At 39.9% G+C, this 22225-nt stretch overlaps 1 protein-coding gene across 1 annotated transcript; it reads right to left on the bottom strand.

Moving 5' to 3' along the window:
* Window positions 1-1084: 1084 nt before the first annotated feature.
* Window positions 1085-21180, bottom strand: KLKB1 (kallikrein B1). The gene is made up of 15 exons (XM_043893548.1): window positions 21087-21180; window positions 20437-20495; window positions 18580-18742; window positions 16885-16991; window positions 16084-16243; window positions 14501-14610; window positions 8781-8940; window positions 7642-7751; window positions 7336-7504; window positions 7129-7241; window positions 6797-6962; window positions 4900-5075; window positions 3893-3988; window positions 1995-2134; window positions 1085-1506 (listed from the first exon to the last, which is right to left on the bottom strand). Exons 2-15 carry the CDS (start codon window positions 20492-20494, stop codon window positions 1342-1344), a joined length of 1893 nt encoding a protein of 630 aa, XP_043749483.1. The 5' UTR covers window position 20495; window positions 21087-21180; the 3' UTR covers window positions 1085-1341.
* Between the last annotated feature and the right edge of the window lie 1045 nt (window positions 21181-22225).

Raw genomic sequence — 22225 nt, 5'->3', positions numbered from 1 at the left:
CTTAACCCTTTAGTCTCCTACTGTGTGGTTTATGAATAACTCAGACCTTTTGGTTTTCTTTCCGGCAGTCCCCTCCATCTTTAGTTCTATCTACCTCTCAGTGTGTTTGTGAGCATAGAAGGAACAACTCAACCTCTTTTAGGAACTTTGCTTTTCTATTTTTCTAATTCATTTACGCAGTATTTTGTGAATGGTCAAATTCTGTGTCAATGTCAAGTCAGTTTAGTGGAATGGAATATAACTACCTGATATCAGTTGTGGTGGTTGGTCACTGACAAGTTTGGAATTTATGTTACACAAGAATTGATATTCATTCCAGGACTGCTTCTAACCACCAGGAATTTACCTGTTACTGCCTTTGGGTTATTATTGCAGAATCCAGTATCCGCTATGTGTGCTAAGTCACTTCAGTCGTGTCCAACTCTTTGCAACCCTATGGACTGTAGCCCGCCAGGCTCCTCTGTCCATGGGATTCTCCAGGCAAGAATACTGGAGTGGGTTTTGAAGCCCTCCTCCAGGGGATCTTCCCAACCCACAGATCAAACCTGTGTCTCCTATGTCTCCTGCATCAGCAGACGTGTTCTTCACCACTAGAGACACCTGGGAAGCCCACTGAACCCCCAGCAAATCAGATCCCCTGCCTTTCACGAAGGCCACATGAGGGTCTTGTGGCAGAAGCTGCGCCCAGACAATTGCAGCCCCACAGGTCTCCCCTGCAGGGCCAGTCTGGAGCCCTGTGGCAACGCCCAGGGAACCAAGGTAAGAAGCCTGCATGGAAAGCTGCGCTGCTAATCTTCCAGGTTCAGATAACCCATCTCTTCCTGGAAAAAGTGCATATTTCACTGGTTTCTTCCATTCCACTTGGCAGAACAAAATCCAAGCTCGCCGGCTCTTCACCCCAAATGAGGCAGGCAGTAGTGGGTATGGATGACCATGCAGGTGAGGCTGAGAGAAGAATTTATTATCCCTGGGATAGCCCGAGTTCTGGAGGCAGTGCTAAGGTTAGAATGATCCCAGGCAATGTGCTACAACCTGGGGTCACTTGTCCTCCCTTCTGTTTCACTATCAGAGTAAAACACGTTAATCACACTCTTTGGCCATTTTTATTTCATAACACACAATTGTGGAGATAGTCGGTTGTTTTTCTCTGCCATTACGGTATTATTACTGAATGCTGAAAGCGCTATGCATTGTTCCTTTTACGACAAGGACAGGAGGTGGGGTTTTGGCAGATGAGAAACCCCAAGGTTCAGCACGTGAATTGAATGCAGGTTGTTAATCGAATACTCCAAGGGGGAGCTCTTCCCCATGTCTATGAAGCTTCTCAAGCTGGCTACTTCCTCAAAGGCTGTCCTGGGTTTTCTCTAAAATCCAGTCCACGTACTCAGCAACTTTGGTGTAGACTCCTGGTTGTTCCCTGCGGGCACAGCCTTCACCCCAACTGGTGATGCCCACCAAATGCCATGTTTCTTCATGCTGACAAACCAAGGGACCGCCTGAATCACCCTGTGTCACAGTGGGTGGAAAAAAACAAAATGAGAGACGGTTATGATGGATGTGCCTTTAAAATTCTGTAGTCATACCACACACACCATGCAAACAGTTTCTCATAGCTCTTCAGATATTTCATGGGTCTCACGAGCTGTCGGACGTGGTAAAAGTGACCTAATTCAACAGTAAATAGTTGGCGTTTTCTGTTCATTCCAACACGTCATCACATCCTAAGGTGAGATAAAATTAACGTGCTTGTATTTTAGCACAATGATTGCACAATTGTCTTCCCTTAAAGATGGCATACGCCTGCTGTGAGACAGATAATATATAAAAATTATAGGTGCATATTCAATATTTTTTAAAGATTTTCCGTGAAATTATCAGATTATTTGGTTCCAAGTCATTTAGAAAGCTATAGAGAACTACTCTTGGAAAAACATATTTTGAAATGATTTTTCTCAAGTGGCCTATTGTGTGTTTTTCATCCTCCAATGCATTACCTTGCAAGCATCTTTTCCTCCTTCTTTATAGCCAGCACAGATCATCTGTTTGGTTATTTTATAATCTCTGTAACTTTTCTGGCATTCTTCATTTGATATCAAAGGAATATTTGCCTTTTGTAGGGTATTTTGGATTTTACCTGTGAGGTAACACCAGAAGGAGGCAATAAAATAAATATAGAAGTAAGACCACAGTCTTAAATGAGAATGATGAAGTTTCCATGAAGGTCATTTCTTCATATAAATATTTTTGTATGTCTGTATCTGTAATAGGGGCTTCCTAGCTGGTGCTAGTGGTGAAGAACCTGACTGCCAACGCAGCAGACATAAGAGATGCAGGTTCGATCCCTGGGTCGGGAAGATCCCCTGGAGGAGGACATGGCAACCCACTCCAGTGTTCTTGCCTGGAGAATCCCATGGACGAGGAGCCTGGCGGGCTACAGTCCATAGTGTTGCAAAGAGTCAGACTCTACTGAAGTGACTTTACACACATGCATCTGCAGCAGATGATGAATGCTAACCAAATTTATAATAGTGATCATTTCACAACATATATAAGTCAAAACATCATTCTGGACAGCATAGACTTATGCAGTCATGTATGTCAATTATATCTCAATTAAATTGGAAAAAGTATACATATGTGTGCTCAGTCACTCAGTCAAGTCCTACTCTTTGTGACCCCATGGACTATAGCCTGCCAGGCTCCTCTGTCCATGGGATTCTCCAGGCAAGAATACTGGAGTGGGTTGCCATGTCCTCCTCCAGGGGATCTTCCTGACCCAGGGATCCAACTCTAGTCTCTTATGTCTTCTGCCTTGGCAGGCAGGTTCTTTGCCCCTAACGCCACCTGGGAAGCCCCTCAACATATATAGTAGGTCCTTATTGGTTATCTACATATACACACTACTATACATAAAATAGATAAGCAATAAGGACCTACTGTATAGTATGGGCAATGCTACTTAATACTCCGCAATGACCTGTATGGGCAAAGACTCTAAGAGTGGATATATGTATAACTGATTCGCTTTGCTATACAATAGCAACTCACACAACATTGTAAAGCAACTAGACTGCAATTTTTAAAAGTTTTAAAAAATCTATAGTTCTCAATTTGTCAGGAATGAACTATACAATTTATAATAAAGTTGATTTACATTACTTGTTAAGAAATAAAGGCTTCCCTGGTGGCTCAGATGGTAAAAAGTCCACCTGCAGTGCAGGAGACCCAGCTTTGATCCCTGGGTCAGGAAGATCCCCTGGAGGAGAACATGGCAATCAACTCTAGTATTCTTGCCTGGAGAATCCCATGGACAGAGAGGAGCCTGGCGGGCTACAGCCCAAGGGGTCTCAAAGAGTCTGACATGACTAAGCTATTAACACTGTCATTTTCAAAGTATTCTGGTAAGTTGCAGTTTCATTGGTTCTCTTTGTAATCCTATGTGTTTTATTTATGGGTGTAAAAGCATCATTAGAGAAGAGGTTCATAGGCTTTACCAGGTTGTAGGAAGGATATGTTTTTAAAAAAAGATTTAAAAGCCTTCCAGAAAGAGAGATGACATGTCTGCCTATACTCCTGGTTATTAATGCAAGGGATAACAGTGGCCTTGGGAGATGGGAACTCTATTAATTCTGAGGACAGGATGGGCTTGGGGAAGTTGTTAGTCCTGTATGGGACCAATCCTTTAGAAGTCAAACAAATGATCTTAAGATGCTTAAGAGATTACCCTATGAATTTTTCCAGGACCAAGCAAAACTCTGTCTTCTCAAGAATTACTGAATACATATCTGGGAATGAATAGTTAGGAAAAAAACCATGAATCTGGATAGAACTTTAGAGGCCAATTAAACAGATCCACTCTGTATGTTTTAACATATAAAATGTCATGTGGTACCTTTTTCCTCTGTGAAGCCCCATCCAGTTATCCAACAGTCAGTGTAAACAGGTTTTGTATCATCTTTGGAAGGTAGGCATATTGCTTTTTGCAAATCTGAAAGGGAATTTTTACATTAGAGTTTGGCTAGATTTAGTTATGGACATTGACTTTAAATATACATACTGTCTCTGCCCCTATATTCTCTTTCTCTAGAGTAGCACCAAGTAGAATACACCTTTTACTTTCCACTCAGTTCCTAAGGTCAATGACTCAAGAAAATGTCTCACCATCACAGTCATTTTTGGTGTTAAATTTTCTGGATTAAATTTTAAAACTCCAAACCCAAATTTACTGTCAAGAGCCTTTACAAGTTCTTGTGTATGATTCCCTTGATTGTAATAGCAGAGGGGTCTACACTGCTTTAACCATGATTTTTAGGCACTTTAGCTTATTAACTGATTTTTAACAATAATCCCATGGCGTAACAGGAGGCAAGGACATCCTGCCTGAGGTCACAGAAGCTTTAGCAGACCCAGTGGGCATCCAGCAACTGTGAAGAATTTGTACCTCCAAATGCAGCCCGTCCAACCACAAAGCTACTGCCTCCCAGAACTGCCTTGACCAACAGTCTCTTCCCTACTCAGGTTTCACCTGGAAATTAATGTTTGAATGTGCTTGCCCTCATATACTCCTCATATGATATGCCTATGCCCAAGGCAATGCTAATTCTGCTACTCTTGTCAAAGGAAGACATGCTCCCCTCCATGTCTGTTATTATCTCAATAGTATAATATGCAGTTGTATTCCTTCCTGAAAGAACTGAGTAACACATCTTGGCCCTTAAGTAGAAGACATTTTATGTCAAGTCTCAAATTATTTTTCCTGGCAATACTCATCTTTCCTGCAACTTCACTAACCAGAAAATACAGACAGTCTCCTTAGAGTCTGACCCCTCCTTGAAACTGATGTGAAAATTTAAACCAATACAATTCAGCTATACACGTCACCTTAAATATGCTACATACCAGTAAAATTCAAAGGAGCCTCAAGTTTTATTATGGCAATGTCATGACTGCCTTCTGAGACTTTATAATTTGGGTGGACAATGATCTCTTTGACTTGTGAGAAAGATGTCTCTGTCGTTATCTCTGACAGATTTAAAATGCCACCATAAATGCGCCAAATATTTGACAAGAGAAGCCTAGGAGGGAAAAATAAGAACTGATTTGAAACCAGAAAGATTGGCCTTTGATATTGTTCTTTTCTCCTTTCACTTTACCTTTCAAAAAAGAATTGGGAAGAAAATACTACATATAATGTATGTTTACATACCTAATTTCTCCTCCTTGCAATTTAGCACCAACAGCAGCAGTGCTGAACTCTGAAGATTTAGTTTAAAGTATTAGAAATTGCATAATTATGTCGTGTTTTCTGTAAGTGAATATACAAGAATGTTGCTGTCTCTTTCTGAGAGAAACTGTGTTCGGGAGATATCTCGCAGTTTATCATAGAAAATCATGCTTCATTCACGAAGTTGAAAGCAATCACTTCCATCAAATTCAGAACTGGCAAGAAAGAATGACTGTATACAAGTCTCTCTGTAACCAGATAGGATAGGGGGTTCCCAGAGAAAGAGATCCAGGTATGGTTTTCTTGATATAAAAGAAACCATTTTTAGCCTAAGCTATTCCGTGATCTAAGCCGGGCCACAATGGTAGTCCTTGAATGTGCTCAGTCGTTTCAATTGTGTTGGACTTTTTGCAACTTCATGGACTATAGCCTGCCAGTCCATAGGGTTTTCCTGGCAAGAATACTGGAGTGGATTGCCATGACCTCCTCCAGGGGATTCTCCCCATCCAGGGATCAAACCTACGTCTTTTGCATTGTGGGCAGTTTCTTTATAGCTAAACCACAGGAAAGCCCTGTCCTTGAATAGGTCTCAGTAATTAATGATCTTAAAGGGAATAAAAGATTGCAGAGACAAAGGACTATTACAGGCAAGAGAAGTAACAATAGCAAAGATTATGGATCAGCTGTAAAGACTCTTAGTTGTCTTTTGATGGCAAAGATTAGCCAGAAGCACTCAACCACCAGATCAACTGGAACCTAAGGCATGATGATGTTGACCTCTTCTGACCCTCATGACTTCAATCAACTAAGGCCTGGACTCAGCCCAAGGCCCTTCAAGAATATGCATGTACCCTTAGCTTAAAACTTCTCCAGTTGTGCTGTTTGGGGACACAACTGCTTTGGGAAAGATCCCCAGTCTTCTCCCTACTCGCTGCAATAATAAATCCTTCCTTCTCCCAATCTTTGGCTTCGTTGTGTCTTTTGACTTGACATCCAACCAAGAGGAAAACCCAGTTTTTATGTAACACCTCTAATAGTGCAAATGAGAGGAACCTCAGCACTATTTAAATTATATCTATATTTTGGGAAGTGTGAAAATTTAAATTAACTCTTTAAACATGGATATATGCAAAATAAGTCTAAAATTACTTAAAGTTATAGGATAAATAAGTTCTGGTTATATATAGCATGGTGACTACAGTTGACAATGGCATGCATGCGTGCTCAGTCATGTCCAACTCTGTGACCCCATGGACTGTAGCCCACCAGACTCCTCTGTCCTTGGAATTTTCCAGCCACAAATACTGGAGCAGGTTGCCATTTCCTCCTCCAGGGAGTCTTCCCAACCCAGGGATTGAACCTTCCCTGGAGGCAGGAGGATTCTTTATCCCTGAGTCACCTGGGAAAGTTGCTGAGAGAGAAAATCTTCAAAGTGTTTACCACCAAAAGCTATTGTAACTTTGTGGAGTGATAGATATTAATAAACTGACACGATGATGGAGAAATTGATTATAGAGTCTTCAAAACGAAGAGGCAAGATACGACTCCAGATAAGATGCAGCCAAACCTTACCCATCGAAGCAATGGGCAGCAGTTAAGACCCACTGGCGTCCAATGATTGACCCTCCGCACAGGTGGCTCTGAGCTCTCAGCTTCACTTGCAGGCTGACCTGCCAGGGCCACTCCCCCCAAGAAGCATCTGTTCCTCCAACAATGCGTGTCCTTTTTGCTGTACAGACTAAAAAGAGAGCATTGAAGTTAATGGTTGGGATCAGGGGGTGAATCACAGTCCCCTTCATTAAGGGAAAACAAGACACATAGTTCCATTATAGAAGATTAAAAAAGCTATCTAAACAACTCAGACATCCCTCTACAGTTTTATGAAAAAAGTGAGATTTACTCACCATGGCTGTCCCCACGTTTACACAACCTCAGAGAATAACCAGAGCTTGCTTGTGTCCCATAAGTAATGTTAGTTGGGGAGCCATCCAAAGACAAGCGTAAGGAACACTTACACCTAGACAAGATGATCAGCATGAGATTAAACCTCAGAGGATGAAAGCCCAGGAAATTATCTGCCAACTGTCTTTGAAAAATAAGCATTCACTAACTTTTCTCCTCTACAGTCTTCTGGGAATAAAGAATAAGTAAAAAACTGACAGCGAATCATCTTTGTACAAGTCTCTTGGCAATCATCCACTCCTTTAACGAAGGTCACATGCAGCTCTTCTCCTTCAAAAGCAACTTGCGGGTAAATTTTGGAGTGGCAGGGCTCTGTGCCTATGACAAACATAAAAAAGATAGAAAGTGCAAATGATAAGCCACACGTATACAACTTTCTGGAACATTGAATCTTGTTAGAAGATCATAAAATGTATCACATTTTGGGTAATATTTTTTTAATCAAATCACATTACCAGGCAGAGTTTGTTTGCAGGTTAGAAGGCTGTATCCAGAGATGGCATTTTCCTGAGGAGTAGGGGAACTTGGGCTCCCACTTTGGGAAGTCTTAAGGAAACAAACATTTCTATTGTCAAAAACAAGCAAGAGAAAGAAAGAAAACTCCATTAAAGGCAAATACAAGAACACCTCATATAAAAAAAACACCCCCCTGCAAATTTTATTCTTCTGAGAAATTCCCTCCAAAGAACATCAGACTACAGGACTCCAATGAATTACAGAGATTAAATGTAAATGAAGCCACATCTCCCTCTGAAGAAAACTTACAGATCCAGATAGCCCGAAAAGAGGAGAAAGGTAAAGTTCTACCTTCTAATTAAAAAAAAAACAAAGAAGAAGAAAGAACAGATTCTGGGGATTTATAGTGCTGATACTATTATAACTTGATATCCTAAGAAAAGGACAGGTTATCTCAGGGTCAAGAGTTGGAACCGGAACCTTGATCAGGATAAACAGGGCTCTAGTTTCTAAAACACTGGGGTCAGAACAAAGGAGCTTAAAGGATATGCTCCCAGTGAGTGGTTTACTTCAAGCTAATACAAAAGATTAAGATTAGCAGGAAAGGTATCCATGGCTATTGTTTCATTGATTGGATGGTCTGTTTAAGTAAGAGAAGATGGGTAGGAAAGTCCACTAATCTCTTAACTAATCTGCACCTGGTAGAAGAGCACCTATTTAAACTGAGTTCAAGTGATTTTTGTTTTTAATTAAAAAAAATTATTTTATATTGGAGTATAGCCAATTAGCAATGTTGTGATAGGTTCAGGTGGCGAGCAAAGGGACTCAGCCATACATATCATATATGCTTCTTCCCCGAACTCCCTTCCCATCCAGGCTGCCATATAGCATTGAGCAGAGTTCCCTGTGCTATACAGTGGGTCCTTGTTGCTTATCCATTTTAAACATAGCACCATGTACATGTCCACCCCAAACTCTCAAACTATCCCTCTCCCCGACCACCTTCCCCTCTGGTAACCATAAGTTCATTCTAGGAGTTCAAGTGTTTCGAGGGAAATGAATTAAACTTAGGAAAAACTCAAAGTATAAAATTAAAATGATGTCAAGACAGTAGCAAATGTGACACATGCCTACTGACCTCTGTGAGTCATTCTTCCATGCATTTGTATAGAATGTGAAGAAAAGGCAGCCGGGGTGATAGGTACAGATGGTTCGACACACAAAAGCATCTGGTGAGATAATTCTGGCAACATCCACATCTGAAAATGCACGATGTTGGAAAATGTCCATGCGGCAGCCTGTGAACCCACAGGGGAAGATGTACATGTCACAAGGCTACATATGCTTGTACTTCGTCATCATAACTAAGGAAACTATGACTGTTATTTGTTCACAGAACTACATATTCGTAGTGAAAAAAATGTCTGTTGAAACATCCCCAGGCTTGTTGTTTGCCATTTGGGAGAAGAAAAAATTGGTCTCAATCTGATAAAAGACAGATTCCCACGTCAGAGAAATAAAATGTCTTAAACTGTGCTTTATCTTACTCAGTACAAAATACCTATGCTACTCAGCTTGTGTTTATATTTTCTTTATATTTCCCTGACCCTGAAATTTAGGCCTTAGGAACATAGGTTTTGTTATATTTTCCTGAATGTTCTGAAAAAATTTTAATAAAGAGATCAACAAAAACCTGAATTTCTAACAAAAATGCCATGTACCCATTGAAATTAGAACAAGAGGAAATCCACTTTCATTTTCCATAACATAATTATATCTCAATTATACTTTTACTTATGTTCTTATTATTTACTCAATTTACTCAATTTGATAACACATAAAGTATTTCAATTCCTGGGTTGGGAAAATCCACTGGAGAAGGGATAAGCTACCCACTCCAGTATTCTTGGACTTCCCTTGTGGCTCAGCTGGTAAAGAATCTGCCTGCAATGCGAGAGACCTGGGTTCAAACCCTGGGTTGGGAAGATCCCCTGGAGAAGAGAAAGGCTACTCACTCCAGTATTCTGGCCTAGAGAATTCTATGGACTGTATAGTCCATGGGGTCGCAAAGAGTCAGACACAACTGAGAGACTATCACTTTCACTTTAAAAGTCTACTAGGGCCTCTCAGGTGGTTAAGTGGTAAAGAATCTGCCTGCAATGCAGGAGACACAGCGGGAGCCACAGGTTAGATCCTTGAGTCAGGAAGACACCCTGGAGGAGGAAATGGCAACCCACTCCAGTAGTCTTGCCTGGGAAGTCACATGGATAGAGGAGTCTGGCAGGCTACAGTCCATGGGATCACAGAGTTGGACATTTGGAAGGAAAGTTATGACAAACCTAGACAGCCTATTAAAAAGCAAAGACATCAGTTTGCCAGCAAAGGTCTGTATAGTCAAAGCTATGGTTTTTCCATTAGTCATGTATGGATGTGAGAGGGGGGCCATAAAGAAGGCTGAGTGCTGAAAAATTGATGCTTTGAACTGTGATGCTGGAGCAGACTCTTGGGAGTCTCTTTGACTGCAAGGAGATCAAAGCAGTCAATCCTAAAGGAAATCAACCCCGAATATTCATTGGAAGGACTGATGCTGAAACTGAAACTCCAATACTTTGGCCACTTGATACAAAGAGCTGACTCATTGGAAAAGGCCCTGATGCTAGGAAAGTTTGAAGGCAAAAGGAGAAGAGGGTGGCAGAGGATGAGATGGTTGTATAGCATCATCGACTCAATGGACATGTTTTTGAGCAAACTCCAGGAGCTAGTAAAAGACAAGGAAACCTGGTGTGCTGCAGTCCATGGGATTGCAAAGAATTGGACATGATTTATCCACTGAACAACAAAAACAAATTCTATTAAAATTATGTAAGCTTAAAGAATAATGGTAGCAATTATGAGAAATACAAAAAGAATCCAAATGTAAATGAACATGGTTGAATCAAGAGAATGTGCCTGCCACACATGATATCTTCAGATGGGAAGTTTAGGAAATTAGACCTCAACTAATTTAATCTTTTTTTAAAAAAAAAATCAGACTTTAAGCTGGAAGAGAATTTATGGGATTCCATGTCTACCTACAACTGCATCCTCTCAAGTAGTTCAACGTTTGTTTCAGACATTTATAATGACAAGGAGCTGACTACCTCATGACTACCTCACTTCTGGACCACTCTAGGAATCAGAATTTTTTTCTTATTTTCATCATAGTAGTATCTATTTTATGAAAGCACGCAGATTAGTCTAATCCTTTTCCCAATGACCATTCTTCAAAAACAACAATTTAAAACAGTCATCCTGACTTTTTCAGGTTAAATGTCTAATCTGTTTCTTTAATGGTATCTTATTTTCCTATATTTCTAGATGTCTCAGGATCTTGGTTACTCTCTTTTGACGTGTCTGTTGCTCCAAACAAAATATGGATCACATTGCTGAGTACAAAGTGCAGTCACAGTCTGACCCGTCCAGATGACAAAAGAACAGAGATTAACTATGTTCCAAAGACCATGTTGCTTTTTAAGCTAGTTTCATTTCCTTCTGTTTTGTTTGTCAAAGGCGCTATAAGATGTCAGTAGGAATAACAGAGTAAAGACCTTCCAAAACCCTTTCCTCCATTTAAAAAAAAAAAAGAAAGAAACAAGAGCATTGGCCAGACTGTCAAAATTAATGTCATTTCAGAACTCTAGAAATGAACCAAAGGCTTATAACAACCCAGGGAGTTTTTAATCCAAGAACAACAGCCAAATCTCAGCAAGAACCCTGAGTTCTGTGAGGTTTTAACTTTCCCTCTCATCCCCTCTCCACAGCTCCATGGAAGCCTTGAAAATACCCACAATCATGGGGAAAACCAGCAGCCTAACGGCCCCAGGAGGGGCCAGAACAGAGCTGGAGCTACACTCAAGCCCTGTCCCCAGATAACTGCCGTTATTTGACTGGAGGTTCTCAGGAAAACCCCACTCCCAAGGACTGAGTTTCTTTGACCTGATTCAGAACTTTCTCAGTGTTAACAGCCTTTTCCTGGAAAATGTTTGTCAAAAAAAAAAAAAAAAGATTGTGACTATTATACAACATTGTAGCCGTGTAAGTCAGGAGTAATAACAGGGGCATACCACAAGCCCATTAGAATTTTAGAAGGAAAACCAAGGATTGAAAATCTCTGAGATATCCCTGGGAATCTGGAAAGCCATAAGCTTGTATGGAGCTGATTGTGTGCATGACAGAGGCTCTGCACATATCCATAAGAGATCTGGGAAAGCCCCGAGCCCTCACCAGGGACTGACTTTGACCTCTATGAGCTCTGTGGCAGCAGAAAGTGGAGGCCAGGGCCGGGCAGTGAAATGCATGCCCTAAGTCTCACCAAAAGCCCCTTGTCCAAGGCTGGGAAACTCACTACTTCTAGGCACCCAAGGAAACTTCTGCCCTGTCATTAGAAAACTGTGGAGGAAGCTGAGCACAGACATCCATGGTCATGTCACAACAGAGACTAAACACTGTACATAAGTAGTGTTAGCTCAGGGAAGTCGCCAAACAAACAGCAACACAAAATAGTAACAACAACAATAAACTCTGAGGAAGGAGGGAATTTGATGTCCAGAGTTTGTCACATGCTTGTATTTAAAAAGTCTAATTTTTTTTTTCCAAAAAAATCATGAGATATGTCAAGAAACAAGGAAATATGGCCCATCCACAGAAGTAAAGGTCAATATAAACCATCACTGAGGGAGCACGAACATTGGATTTACTATACCAAGACTTTTACATCAGCTATTTTAAATATGTTCAAAGAACTAAAGGAAAGCATGTCCAAAGAACTGGAGAGGGAACTTCCCTGTTGGTCCAATGGTTAAGATTTCGCCATCCAATGCAGAGGATGTGGGTTTGATTCCTGGTAGGCAAGCTAAGATCCCACATGCCTCATGGCCAGAAAAATAAAGCCCCCAAACATAAAACAGAAGCAATATTGTAACAAATTCAATAAAGACTCTAAAAATGATCCACACACCAAAAAAAAAAAAAAAATCTTAAAGAAAGGACTGAAGTATGAAAACAATGTCTTACCAGACAATGTCAATAGACAGAAATTAAATTACAGAAAAGAACCAAATGTGAATATTAAAAAAATAAATAATACTTAATTTGAAGCAATAAATCTAGAGCACCCCATGGAGGAGGTGTGTTGGGAGAGGCTGGGAACCAATGGGAAAAGAGAGGCATTGCTGCCAACTCCCCAGTCTTCTAAGGCAGGAGCCTAGCCTAGCTCCCCATTCAGGGCTTGGCACAGAGTCAGCACTTGATACTGTATAGAGGTGGCTATTGATAACTTGGTTTCAATAACATGTTATCATTGACATGCTGATGTGCTAAATAAGAGAGAATATCTTAGCAAATTTTCTGGCTCTTTCAATTAAAATTACCCCTATATCTGAAACTACAGGGTTTCATTGATTTATTATGCTAGAGTCCTTTCACTAGATAATAGACACCACCAAGAAATGACCATATAGTTTTCTCTACAATGTAACTGTACTAGTTTCCTATGGCTGCTTAAAAAATTATCCCAAACTTAGTGGCTTAAACAACACAAATGTATTATCTCCCAGTTCTGAAGATCAGAAGTTGAGAAGTCTGAAATGGGTCTCTGTCCTTGTTGTTTAGTCCTTGCATGATGGGACTAATGTGTAGTGCTTAGTCATCAGTGTCTGACTCTTTGCAACCCCATGGACTGTAGCTCGCCTGGCTCCTCTGTCCATGGGATTTTTCCAGACAAGGATAGTGGAGTGGGTAGCCATTTCCTTCTCTAGAAATGGGTCTTACTGGCCGGGCTTTGGTCCTTTGGGAATCTCTGTAGAACATTTGTCCTTACCTTTTCCAGATTCTAGAGGCCACCTGCATTCCTTGACTTGGGGACCTTTCCTCCATCTTCAAAGCCATAAGTATAACCTCTTCTAATCTCTCTCTCTCTCTCTCTCTCTGATTCCCTGATCATTCTGCTCTCTTTCTTTTATCAGGACCCTTGTGACTACATTGTGTCTATCCATATAATCCAGAATAATCTCAAAGTTTTTAACATAATCACATATTTAATCAAACCTTTTTTGCCCTGTAAGGTAACAGATTTACAGATTCCAGAGATTAGGATGTGGGTGTCTTTGGGAGGCTCTTTTTTTCTACCTACTACAATCACACAGTGAAATGTGTGTGTGTGTGTGTGTGTGCATGCATGTATGTGTGTGCGCTCAGTCATGTCCAACTCTTTGTGACCCCACAGAATGTAGCCCGCAAGGCTCCTCTGTCCATGGGATTCTCCAGGCAAGAATATTGGAGTGAGTTGCCATTTCCTTCTCCAGGGGATCTTCCCGACTCAGAGACTGAGCCTGTGTCTCCTGCATCTCCTGAAATGCAGGCAGATTCTTTACCATCTGAACTATAAGGGAAACCCTTAATTCTCTGTGGTGCAAATCAAATGAAGGACTGCATAAATATCTGCCCTCATTAACTTTCTGGTTGGTTACCTTCCTTATGGTACAGTGTTTCACTGACTGATGTGAACATTATTCAAATGTGTGTTATTCTACAAAGCCAAGGTATTTAGCATAACAACTAGCATTCCCCTGTTAATTGTTTAGTCACTAAGTTGTCTCTGACTCTTTGCAACCCCATGGACTGTAATCAGCCAGGCTCCTTTGTCCATGGGGTTCTCCAGGCAAAAATACAGGAGTGAGTTGCATTCCCTTCTCCAGGGGATCGTCACGACCCAGGGATCGAGCCCGGGCCTCGTGCATCTCCTGTATTTCAGGCAGATTCTTTACCACCGAGCCATTGGGGAAGAAGCCCACACAATGAAGTAGGAGCCATAAAGATTACCAATTTTCGAGTTTCCACACGCCTTCAGTGAGAATCCAGACTCCACGTCAGTCAGCACCTTTATACGCGTAGGTGTCCCCTGTGGGCTGTGTTTTAATAGGCAGTTGTTCCTGAATGTGAAAAACAGAGGTTACTTTGCTTCCTAAACTTCAAGGTGCCTGCAGAAGTCCATTCCTTGTTGAAAATGATCCATGGTCAGTGGAAAATAAACAAAGCAATCAGAACAGTGACGTCAGTGATGAGTGAGTTAGGGATTGTGTTATTCATCAAATAGACATTGAGGGTGCAGTAGGAGCTGTTCTTCTATGGGACATTATTCTACTGAACCCTGACTCTACAAGCACAGGGTATTTGTGGACCAAATGGAAATTTTTCTCTTCAGGAAAAATGATGCCAAAGTTGAATAAAATAATAAGAAGACTGTTGTTCAGTTTCTAAGGCCTGTCTGACTCTGTGACCCCATGAACTGCACACACCAGGCTTCTCTGTCCATCACTATCTCTCTGAGTTTGCTCAGACTCATGTCCATTGAGTCAGTGATACCATCCAACCATCTTACCCTCTGTTTCCCCCTTCTCCTCTTGCCCTCAGTTTTCCCCAGCATCAGGGGCTTTTCCACTGAGTCAGCTCTTTAAATCAGATGGCCAAAATATTGGATCTTCAGCTTCAGCATCAGTCCTTCCAATGAATATTCAAGGTTGATTTCCTTTAGGATTTAACGGTTTGATCTTGCTGTCCAAGTGACTCTCAAGAGTCTTCTCCAACACCACAGTTCAAAAGCATCAATTCTTTGGTGCTCAGCCTTCTTTATGGTCCAACTTTCACATCTGTACATGACTACTACAAAAACCATGGGTTTGACTATATGGACCTTTGTCAGCAAAGTGATGTCTCTGCTTTTTAAAACACTGTCTAGGTTTGACATAGCTATTCTTCCAAGGAGCAAGCATCTTTTAATTTCGTGGCTGTAGTCACTGTCCACATTGATTTTGGAGCCCAAGAAAATGAATTCTGACACTGTTTACACATTTTCCCCATCTATTTGCCATGAAGTGATAGGACCAGATACCATGATCTGTTTTTTGAATGTTGAGTTTTAACCCAGCTTTTTCACTCTTCTCTTTCACCTTCATCAAGAGGCTCTTTAGTTCCTCTTCATGCCATTAAAGTGGTATCATCTGCATATCTGAAGCTGTTGATATTTCTGCTGGAAATCTTGATTCCAGCTTGTGATTCATCTAGCCTGGCATTTTGCATGATGTACTGTGCATATAATTTAAGTAAGCAGGATGACAGTATACAGCCTTGATGTACCCCTTTCCCAATTTTGAACCAGTCCATTGTTCCATGTCCAGTTCTAACTGTTGCCTCTTGACCTGCAAAACAGGTTTCTCATGGGCAGGTAAGGTGGTCTGGTATTCCCATCTCTTTAAGAATATTCTTATTCTCTTTAAGACTAAGAAGACTGATTAGACCTAAAAACTTTCTCTGATTTTCAGTTGGGGGAAAAATGGTTATGAAGAAAAAAAAGGTTATGTTTCTGAAAACACCATCAGAAAGAACAGACACTGAATTTTACTCACCGGTACTCTGCATTGAAGAAGGTTTTTGTGGCATATGTGAAAAACTGGCAGTGAATGTTGTTGGTGCACCTTTCTTGGCATTCTTCAGCACTTTTCACCTTAGATACATTGAAATTGACTCCTCTCATATCAATTCCTTTATAAATGCTTCGGTGGCAAGCTGCCCAAATAAAACACATAGAGCAAATTCAATTAGCTTCCCTTCTGGAAGTGAATCATCAATTTGGGCTGGGTAGCTTTTTTTTTTTAATTTTATAGTGGACTTAGCTGATTTAAAATCTTGTGTTGGTTTCAGGCACAGCCAGTTGATTCAGTTATACATACACGTGTATCCATTCTCTTTCAGATTCCTTTCCTATATAGGTTATTATAGAATATTGAGCAGAGTTCCCTGTGGTATACAGTAGGCCCTTGTTGGTTATCTATTTAAATATAGCAGTGTGTACATGTCCATCCCAAACTCCCAATCTACCCCTCCCCCCATCCTTCTCCATTAGTAACGGTTAAGTTTGTTCTCTGTGGGTCTGTTTCTGTTTGAGAATCAAAGGCAGACTATTGTTCAGCTGTGTATTTACTTTTTGTACATCTTACACCAAAGTGCTAGCCTCATAAACAATGGAGGCTCCTCAAGTATGAGATGACTGATGAAGATAAGAGGGTGTGTCCAGTATACAACCCCATCTCTGTTATCTTTCTAAGTTTTCCGCTCCAAAAGTGCATGGTGCTACAGAGTTTGAGCAGAAGCTGTTCTAAGGTAGACCCGCTGTCCATTCAAACTGAGCTCAGAAATCCACACCTTACCACTAATTTGACGACCACATCGCTTTAGGGAATGTCCCGAAATTGCACCTGTCCGTGACACTCTCGGCAGGGTTCCTGTCACACTGTCCTTCAAGAAGCAACCAAACCTATTTATTAAAAGTAGCTTAATAAGAAGTAGAATGATAAACACACATTGAGGAAATGTCTAGCATTTCTATGCACTCATGAATACAGCCAGAAATAAGGAAAATAATACAGCATGCCTGACTCCTGCTGGGAAAAACATTCTGAGAGGCAATTCCTTAATACCTAACAATCTTTGTAATATCTAACTTAAGCATGTTTTCCTTTGTTTCAAACAAAGAGGGAATGATTCTTCCTGCATTCCCAAGCTTTGTGGGAATTATGTTCCCAGCTGGTGATTGTTGTTATAAATATTTTCATTTACTTAAGAAATTAAATCAGTCATGAGAGTTGCATCTATATTTGGTATTTATCCTGATTACTAATTCCTTACAGTCCACACCTACTAAAAAACTTCATTCTGTCTTTAATGTCAACTTTAATGTAATTTTCTTACTTAAAAGGATTCTAGAACCTAATCCAACTTTTTAAGTGAAAAGTTGCTGCCTCTAACATACAGTCTGGGTTTGCTATACAAGTTTCCCTGTAGAGGGCTTCCCTGGTGGCTCAGATGGTAAGGAATCCGCTTGCAATGCAGGAGACGTGGGTTCGGTCCCTAGGTCGGGAAGATCACCTGGAGAATGGAATGGCTACCCACTCCAGTATTCTTGTCTGGGATAATTCCATGGACAGAGGAGTCTGGTAGGCTACAGTCCATGGGGTCGCAAAGAGTTGGACACAGCCACACGACTAGCATTTTCACTTTCACTTCCCTTGGAGAATCAGGGAATGACAGTCTAATTCCTAGTTTTTAATTCAAATAGAGTAAAGATAAAGGAAAAGAATTATGGATTTGGAAATGGGAACAAGGAAGAAACATTCATTCTGGATATTTGATCAAAATTAAAATCATAATAAAACTATGGTTGTACTTGAGCAGCTTTATGACTGAATAAGACTTTTCATTACCAACTACTTTTCAAATACTCGTACTTTTCCAAATTACCAGTTAATAATAAATATTCATGTCCACACATGCGTGCACACACACACACACACACACACACGTATGCATGTACATGCAGGCATACACATACCATGCATACTATAGGTGCCCAAACTGTCTCATTATAGGCATCATTCAGACCTACCTTCTCCCAAGGTTACAAGATCTGGATTTTAATTATTTTCTCAACAAAATGCTTGCCTTCTATAGTTAAGAACTATGCTATCCACAAGTGTGATCATGCATCAGACAGTAAATAGCTTTCTTGTTCAGGTGAAATATTCACCTGTTATTAGACCCTTTCTTGAGATAATCTTGTAACTCAATCATTTTCGAGTGTTTTCCTTGAGGTCTTGGATAGGAAAGACTACCTTCTATGGCTCTAAGTGAATGAGGTCATTGTTTAAAATGCAGATTTCCAGGCCCAAGAGACTTAGGTTTGATAGATCTGGGCTTGAGCCTAAGAATCTGCTTAGATAAGAACTACGCAGGGTGATTCCGATGAAGCTGGCCATTTAGAAACAAAACCTCGCTATGTGGTGCACATAACTGATTCCATTTTGAAAAATGACTGGCTTCTCCAATAAGGAAATATCAGCTTTTACCTTTTGTCTGCGTCACTGGTTGAATTTTCAGGAAGAAAGCTAAATAGCAAGCACCTCGGATGGAAAGTGCACATCATCTGACAGTATTGGGCGTCTGGGGTGTACATGGCAGATACATCCCCGCCTCTGAAGAAGGTGTTGCTATATAGTTGAGTCAAGCATCCTATGACAGAATCATTGAAAAAAGGCACATTAATTTGGAAGAAATAATAATTTTAAAAGAAATGTGTCTGCGTTCTAAACCTTCTTACTTTGTCCGTGGAATACCCAAAGATCTTATGATGTAACTAAATGCAGAAGCAGGATGAAATATACCTGCTGTGCAGTGTGTGGGATCTTAGTTCCCTGACCAGGGCTCGAACACATGTCCCTGCAGTGGAAGCACAGAGTCCTAACCACTGGACAGCCAGGGAACTCCTGAAATAGTGATATATTAGGGTGTGATGTGCGATGTTGAAATTATTTTATGGGCACTTATGCATAAAAATACTTGGTTGATTTTCATTTATCGTGCTGAACCATAATAATTTGTACATAAATTATTTTCCCTCAAATGTGATCTTAGCTTGGTTTCTCCCTATCTTCTAACATGGGAACAATTTTTCTGGAAGATAATTTGATGATATATATCATAAAACCTTCAAAAATATGCACACCTTTACTATATCTGGTGTTTTAATTTCCAAAAAAATTTTTCTACAGACATAAGCATGTATATAAGAATGTGCATACAAAACTATCATGGATAGAGAAGAATATTAAGCTCCAAAAACATGATAAATATTTATCTGCATGAAAGATCACTATAAATGGGAAGCATAAGTTACAAAAAAAAGTATCTAATAACACCTTTGTTGAGTGTGTAAAGACACATGCAGAAAAATATCTGAAAAAGTTATTTTGAACAAAGGCTGTCTCTGTATTATAAGACTATAGATGACAGGTATTTTCTCATTTTCTGCTAATTTGCACCTCTAATTTCCCTAGCATGATCATAATTTTTTTCAAAAATAATAAAATTGAAGTGACCATGGTTCACAGCATCTCTGGCTTCTACTCCTCAGCATTCAATGTATTTGTAAGCAGTAATGATTTTGGCTCAGAAGAGCAATTTGGAATGAGGGGACAGATGGAGGGGAGTTTGGTTTAGGGGAAAAAAACTTCTTCCTTAAGAATTTATATTTTTTGCCAAATGTAATCCTTACCCTAGACACCTGGAAGTGTTTGTCTTAGCCATAAACATTGTTGTGATGTGGTCTTCTTAAGTCAACAAAGACTCAGAAACCACCCATAATGGTGGCATCCTGAAAACTCCATTCTACAATGATTAATGAAAAACAGTGTCTAAAATCATTCCTATTCTGTGAAATTTTAATGGATAGAAAGAGAAATAAGATCAAAGCCTGATGGTGAAACGCAAAACTATTCAAATGGATGACTTCCTAAATCAAATATAAACTAGGTACTTTTCTGAAATGATTCCCCAGAAGTCTAAAACAATAAAAATATGTACTGAGTACGTATTATCATACTTGGGTTGGACCCAGATGCTATAAAATACCTAGCACTCTTCTGATTCAGATAAAGTTGATTTTTTAATGTTGATAATAAAAATAGAGGGCTGATTGTTTTAAGATCTGCTTTGTAGAGAGTCTTTTCCAAACAGAAGTTTCTGTCGACACCTGCCAAGACATTGTCGTTTCTGGGCCCCTCCTTCTGGCGTGTCTAGGATGATATATCTGCCAAGTGGTAGTTGGTGCTGAACCTTAAAAGGATATGTGTCCTGAGGGTCAGATGTCTTGCTTAACTACTCTCCCCCTCACCCTTAACTTTGCCTCTTAGAGATAATCCACTCACCACAGGAAACTGTAGCAAACAAGCAAGTGAAGTAAGCTGCTTGCCTGAGTGCAATCATCCTAAAAGAGAAAGCAACAGGCACATAACTCTGCTGTTTATAGATCATATTTAACACGAATCTTAATTTAAGGTAGTCCAGATTTTCTTGTAAATGTCTGGATAGCAAATCTAAGCACACAATTATCAGTATAGAAAGCAATGATTTTCTGAACATTTTAATTCCAAGGACTTGGCATGAGATACAAATTGAGACCTCTAGATTACTGTGGTGTTTATTGTCCATTTGGCACCTATGTTTTTAGCAATTATGGGAAGGGAATTGGTAGAGAGAAATTAAACATTTGTGAAACCTCTTGATTTGAGCAAAAGGAAAATTATTGTAAACCATGGCAATGGTATCTGTCCAAAATCCCTAAGGAAAGATATTCAAAATATTCAAGCCTGTTTTAAAATTTTTAATCAATGTTCTCTTTGATTGAAAAATATCTTGCACCTATATGTTTCCATAAATAAGAGCATCAGTTCCTTCTACATTCTCTAAATACACAGGAAATTAGAATGTCAACTAATAGTTGCTTTATAAAGTAAAAACAATGCTTAATAAAAAAAAAAACTATTTGGAAACGATCAGAATAATAGAAATTCTCTACCTGAAAGCACATTTGCTTCCGTGGTTCTGGAGCTGAGGGTGTTTCTTGCCATTGAAAAATGGCCAGTCTTCAGGCTTTCCCAATAGGGCTCTGCACTCAGTATTTGCTTGGCTCTGATGTTGACTTTGGTTTTCTGCCAAGAGTTTCAACTTTTTGTCCTGTCAACATATTCTATGAACATCCCATTTCTGTGTTCAACTATTTAATATGTTTACTATTTCATAATAGGGCCACAGAATTCATGTACATGGTTCCATTTTTAAAAATGTCCCCAACATTCCTAGCTATTTGGGGCTCATAATATATCTAACTAGATGTTTCCAATATAATGACCTGGATGCATATGAATAAGGGGGTGGAAAGGGATTCATCCTCCTGGAAGTCATGATGAGCCTTTTAGCAAATGCTATCCATGCCTTCCTTTGTCCCAGTGAAGGATTCCTGTAACAGTGAGGTTTGTAGGATGGAATGGAATTGACCAATGTTTAGGACTTCCTCCCATCCATTTCAGGAAATAAAACATAGCAGGGTTTGACAGTTTGTTCACAGACCAAATCTGGTACAGTGCCTGTTTTTATAAATGAAGCTTTATTGGAACACAGTCATGCTCATTCACTCCTGTATTATCCATGGTTGCTTTTACCCTATAGAGTTAAATAGTTGTGATAGAGACAGTATGGCCTGCAAAGCTGAAAAGATTTACTATCTGCCCCCTTCAGATAAAGTTAGCACTCCTAGCATAGAGTGTAGTCTTCTCTATCAGGACACCTAGACCTGAAAGAAACATACTGGTTTTCCTAGGAGCCTATTCTTGTTCAGGGAATTTTATTTTTATTTTTAAGAAAAAAATCTCCCTATATACTGAAATATATCTCCTTGCCACTTCTATCCATCATTCTAGATTGACCTATTATATCTATACAAAATGATTTACTCTCTTTCTTGTACTTTTAAAAATATGTAAAGACTACAGTCCCTTGCCCACTAAATCTCCTTTGTTTTCTAACTATTCTTCAAAGATGCAGTACATCTTTCTGGCTAGTAAATTAGATTTTTAGGGAGTTCTTAAATAAATATTTAATGCATATTACTGCAATGCAGAACTGTGTTTACTGAGAATGTAGGAAAATGTTGCCAGT

The sequence above is a fragment of the Cervus elaphus genome, chromosome 32 (genome assembly GCF_910594005.1).
Source record: "Cervus elaphus chromosome 32, mCerEla1.1, whole genome shotgun sequence".
Lineage (NCBI taxonomy): Eukaryota > Metazoa > Chordata > Mammalia > Artiodactyla > Cervidae > Cervus > Cervus elaphus.
The sequence above is the reverse complement of the archived record's forward strand: the minus strand, read 5'-3'. Positions and strand labels throughout refer to the sequence as shown.

Bases quoted from the DNA above. Each gene is read 5' to 3' on its own strand.
- KLKB1 (XM_043893548.1), bottom strand. From the start codon at position 20,494: ATGATTGCACTCAGGCAAGCAGCTTACTTCACTTGCTTGTTTGCTACA. The intron at 7,242-7,335 runs GTTAGTGAATGC...CATCTTGTCTAG, and splicing joins GAAGACTGTAGAGGAGAAAA to GTGTAAGTGTTCCTTACGCT. The intron at 3,989-4,899 runs GTATGTAGCATA...ATTCCCTTTCAG, and splicing joins GGCTCCTTTGAATTTTACTG to ATTTGCAAAAAGCAATATGC.